This window comes from Salvia hispanica, chromosome 1, assembly GCF_023119035.1.
Source record: "Salvia hispanica cultivar TCC Black 2014 chromosome 1, UniMelb_Shisp_WGS_1.0, whole genome shotgun sequence".
NCBI classification, from domain to species: Eukaryota; Viridiplantae; Streptophyta; class Magnoliopsida; order Lamiales; family Lamiaceae; genus Salvia; species Salvia hispanica.
The window spans coordinates 43,833,735-43,838,490 of NC_062965.1; the positions used below are offsets into that span (position 1 = coordinate 43,833,735).

A 4,756-nucleotide genomic window follows, 5' to 3' on the forward strand; every position below is an offset into this window, starting at 1 on the left:
TGTTACTAACCAGAGCATCACTATCTTATCTGGACAAACTTAAAGTTCACGAGTTTAGTCCAATAACAACTAGTGTGAGTCGTTTTCAATTGATTATGAATCAAACACAAGCATCACGGTCCACCCCACGTGACTTCAAATGTTCATTCACATCCTCTATCCCCTAATCAAGAAACAAAGCATATAGTATGCATTAAGAAAGTTGTACCTTTGAAATTAAATTTAATATTACGCCTTGTCGTGATGGGTGAAGGGGTCGATAGCTCGTCCTTGTACAGGGACGAATCAAGAACCGACACGGGGCTAGACTGCATTTCGGTCGCAGTCATCTCCGCTATGCTTTGCAGCAGCTTATCACACCTCTCTAATAAGCTGCGCCCCTCGCTTTTACACCTCTGCATTAACCAACCAACCTCATTAAATTTTTATTAAGCTCTAATTAACTTTAATTAAGCCTAGTTATCTATAATTACCTCACTGCCACCGGAAATTGACCATGATCCATCCTCTGCCTTCCCCTCTCTCCGATCGCCGTTCCTTGGCGATATTGCACTGGCAGGTGCTTCCCGTCCGTTTCTTCTCGGGTTGAGCTTCGGATTTGGAGACACCTGCCGGTTTTCATGTGAATGCGTTTCGACGCTCAACGGTTTAGGCTTTGGCACTGAGTTGGACCGCCTTCCGATTGCATTACCTCCGGTCTGAGCAGGATTCCGGTCACGTCGAGGTGAATTTTCTCCAATCCTCATGCCACCTCCGCGGGCGTGATTTCGACCGAGCGGCGGGGAATAATCGTATGACAATTTCCGACTGAATGGCGTAGAATTTGGCGATCGCGACGGTTTCGTTACGACGATCGGGGAATCGTCGTAGACGAAGTTGCGGTGGCGGATTTGGTGGTGCTCCGAGCGTTTTCTGGAATGTAAAAGTCCTTTGAGTTGCAGAGCTTCGAGTATTTGCTTCAATGTTTCCAAATCCGTGGAGGATTCCTCAATTCCTCGCAATTTCAATCTGTTGTCGGTCTCGGCGTGGATAGAAACCGCCTGTTTAGTCTCGGGGAAGAAGTCGCCGGAATCGAAGAAGCTTTTGCGGTGACGAGGAGCGCCTCTGTTGTTGAACGGTTTCGGCGTATCGACTTTACTAGCGTTCTTCAGCAAAAAGTTAATCGGATCTGAAAATCGCGGTGAGTTGTCGTCGGCGGTGGAGGGGAAATTGGTTAATCGAGAGTGGAAGAGATCTCTGGAGACTCTGGATTCAGAGGCGGATCTCCGGAGCTCGGGTTCGAAGCAGGATGAATCGAGGCCCATGAGCCTGGCGATGACGCTGGGAGAGTGGAGAGTGCCCTTGGCATCTGTGGTGGTTCTGCTGTCGAGCGACAGGCGTGAGGCTTCTTTGCCGAATTTCCACGAACACTTGGTGCCTTCCAGCATCGGCGATGGTTTCGCGAGTTCCATGGAGATCGCCGGCGAGGAGGGGGTAGACTTCTCTGACTCGGATGTTGTTGTATCGAATACCTGAAAAACAGCGGTGAGATGGAGATGAAATGGTTGTGAATGAATGCGGAAGGAAATGGTACCGGCGAGGGAGGGAGGGGTTTGGCGGAGATAATCTGGTGGCGATCAAAGATTTGAAGGAAGCCGGTGATGCAACCAATTTGTTTCCCTTGGAAGCTCTGCTCCTTCACCATGCCTGCAACACAATTTTCACCTAGGCTAGCTTCATCTCTCTCTCTCTCTAGCTATTATGTGGAAACTGAGCTCCCGCTGGTTGCTGTTTTGATTCTGTTGAAGGGGATAATAAAGGAGCCAGATTAGTGAAGTGGAATAACGATTTTTAATAAACCCAATTTACTTATTTTAATTCCAAAATTGTTTATGAATAAAAATCTCCAATGGTATATTTTAATTTTAATTTTTCCCCTATAAATATAATCATTCCACCCTCCTAACTCTTCATAATATTCAATCTTTTCTATATTAATTATCTATAAAGTCTTCGACTCTTTTTCTTTAACACTGTGTCTCCAAATTCCTTACTTGTTTCAACTCGATAATTATCTTAGATAATTAGAGTCGATGTATCAGGATTTGATCAAACACTAACCATCTTAATGTGCTACTACTTGCTAACTAAATCAACACAATATATTAAAAATGTCAACACAAATTTGTGTTGACATTTATGACATTTTATAAATGTCAAGATAAATATGTATTGACATACTCATGTTATTGTGTTAACATTTTTAATACAATGTATTGATTAGTGAACAAGTAGCATATTACGCAAAATTTGTTTTAACATACGCATGTTATTGTATTCACATTTTCAACCCTGGTATACCATCCTCAACTTTGATTCTACATATCCATCAATTCCTCCAACTCTTATTAATCAAATTATATTTCAAATTCTAAAGAACTGGGTGAATCTGAACAGCATAATTAGGAAGCAAAACATAACACAAGAGGAGATGGACCTCAAAATGCTATGTAAAACGTGGATATTTTTCATATAAAGTTTGGTCATAATGATTAATAATTTATTATGATCACAACATATGTCAGTGTCGACGAAATTAGTTTAGTCAGAGAAGTAGTAGTAGTAGTAGTAGTATATACCACTGGTAATATAATACTCCATGTTTATAAAATGACTAGATAACTATAATAATTCAGAGATTGTGCTTAAAATAAAATAAAAGCCTATCTCATCCCATCACATGGTGAGGGGAATCCTTTCTGCAACGTATATTGTTTCTAACAGAAATTTGGTGATTGGTGTTCACTTTGGATTTGGGAATGCGAATTCAATCATCAACAAGGATAACTAGATTCTGATTCCTCTCTCTCCATGTGGTACAATTGAATCGTTCAATTCGGTATTTGATTTATTACGGTCAAATTGATGTGGTATAAAATTAGAGAAATAGAAGAGAAAGGATAAGTTTTTGAAAAAAAAAAAATGAATCAACTGCCATGGGTGGGACGGTAGAAATGAAATTTTGACCCAACTACTATTTGATTTATTACGGTCAAATTGATGTGGTATAAAATTAGAGAAATAGAAGAGAAAGGATAAGTTTTTGAAAAAAAAAAAATGAAACTACCATGGGTGGGACGATAGAAATGAAATTTTGACCCAACTACTTTGAGAAGAAGAGAGCATTAGTATTTTTAATTAAAAGCATTCACAATGGTTGCGGTGGGCTATAAATCCGTTTGTCTCCATTCTTCTCCTACTAGTTTATTTTACTAACTTTATTTTTTACTTCTTCCGTCCCAATTAAGATGACGCATTTTTTAGTTTGCCTTAACCAAGATGACACATTTCTAATTTTAGTGATTTTCTCTCTCCAATTAAGATACTCAATCATTTTTTTTTCTCTCTCTTCAATTAAATATTTAACTTCTTTTATCTCTCCACTTAATACATACACCTACTCTTTCTCTCTCTCCAATTAACTATATTAACCAACAACTCTTAAATCTCGTGCCGACTAAGAAATGTGTCATCTTAGTCAGAACGGCGGAGTATGTCTTTTTTTTTCTTTATAACTTTCTTTTGAAATTAAGTATGTTTTGGTTTTGCCTCCGTCCCAAGGTAATTAATGCATTTCTTTTGGACACCAGATTTAATAAATTGATGTGTTAAAGGTTAAAGTAGATAGAGCGAAGTAAGAGAGGGATAAAGTAACAACAATTGAGAGAGAGTAAAGTATGAGAGAGGATAAAATTTTTGCTAAAAAATGAAATAACTCAACTATTTTGGGACAATCCATAAAGGAATACGACTCAACTACCTTATAAATGATAGATTATTATTTTTGATATTTTATTTTATTTGATAACATAAAATTTTTTAAAAATAAAAAGAATGTTGACGTGGAAAATGTGGATGGACGGCTTTATTAGAGACGAATTTAGAATGTTATTGCGGGTGTTGGGGCATGAAGATAAGTACTGGTATGGCAGGAGAAGAATGGAGATGAGCGGATTTATAATGCGGGTTTATAGTCTCGGCACTTTCATGGTGGAGTATAAACCAACAGATGCACCGATAGTTGCCAATCATGGACTACAGATAACCGATGGAGCCCAACTAGCCGACATGGAGATATATCAAAGGTTAGTAGGAAAATTAATTTACCTAAAACACAACCCGATATAGCATAAGTTGTAAGTGTAAACAGTCAGTTTAGGCACCGACCACAAGATAATCATCTAGAAGCCGCATTGAGGATAGTCTGGTATCTCAAAGGAACCTTTGATTATGGAATAATATTTAAAAAGAACGAAATCTACAAATCGATGGTTATATGGATGTAGATTGGGCTGGAATCCAGTAGACCAAAGATCCACTTTTGAGTACTTCGCAGTTGTTGGAGGGAACTTGGTTACCTAGAAGAGCAAGAAGCAGAAGGTCGTGGCTAGGCCTGAAAATTTAATCCGCGGGTTTCGGGTATTCCCGACCCAGTCCCAATACCCGACGGGTTTTGGGTACCCGAAACCCGAAATTATGGGTTCGGGTACGGGTTTGGGTAGTTAATGTTAGGATTTTTCGGGTTTAGGGTACCCGAAACCCGTATTAGGGTACCCGACTAATACCCGATTAAACCCGATTAATTATGTATTTGTGATAAATATTTTTATTTAGTATAGGGCCTATGGCCCGTAGGGTAAATCTAGGGTAATTTTATTTAATCACATGTAGATTTAATACTTCTTTATATTCGTGTTCGGTCCATGTTGCATTATTT

The 4,756-nt window shown here is 39.0% G+C and overlaps 1 protein-coding gene across 1 annotated transcript; it reads right to left on the reverse strand.

Moving 5' to 3' along the window:
* Positions 1 to 36: 36 nt before the first annotated feature.
* Positions 37 to 1,774, reverse strand: LOC125212475. Its single transcript, XM_048112663.1, has 3 exons — positions 1,574 to 1,774; positions 474 to 1,511; positions 37 to 395 (listed from the first exon to the last, which is right to left on the reverse strand). Exons 1-3 carry the CDS (start codon positions 1,682 to 1,684, stop codon positions 168 to 170), a joined length of 1,377 nt encoding a protein of 458 aa, XP_047968620.1. The 5' UTR covers positions 1,685 to 1,774; the 3' UTR covers positions 37 to 167.
* Between the last annotated feature and the right edge of the window lie 2,982 nt (positions 1,775 to 4,756).

What these genes read in the sequence shown, in the direction of transcription:
- LOC125212475 (XM_048112663.1), bottom strand. Translation starts at nt 1,684, where the DNA reads ATGGTGAAGGAGCAGAGCTTCCAAGGGAAACAAATTGGTTGCATCACC. An exon ending in AACCCCTCCCTCCCTCGCCG is followed by an intron (nt 1,512 to 1,573) that starts GTACCATTTCCT and finishes GCTGTTTTTCAG; the next exon opens with GTATTCGATACAACAACATC. An exon ending in CAATTTCCGGTGGCAGTGAG is followed by an intron (nt 396 to 473) that starts GTAATTATAGAT and finishes TGGTTAATGCAG; the next exon opens with AGGTGTAAAAGCGAGGGGCG.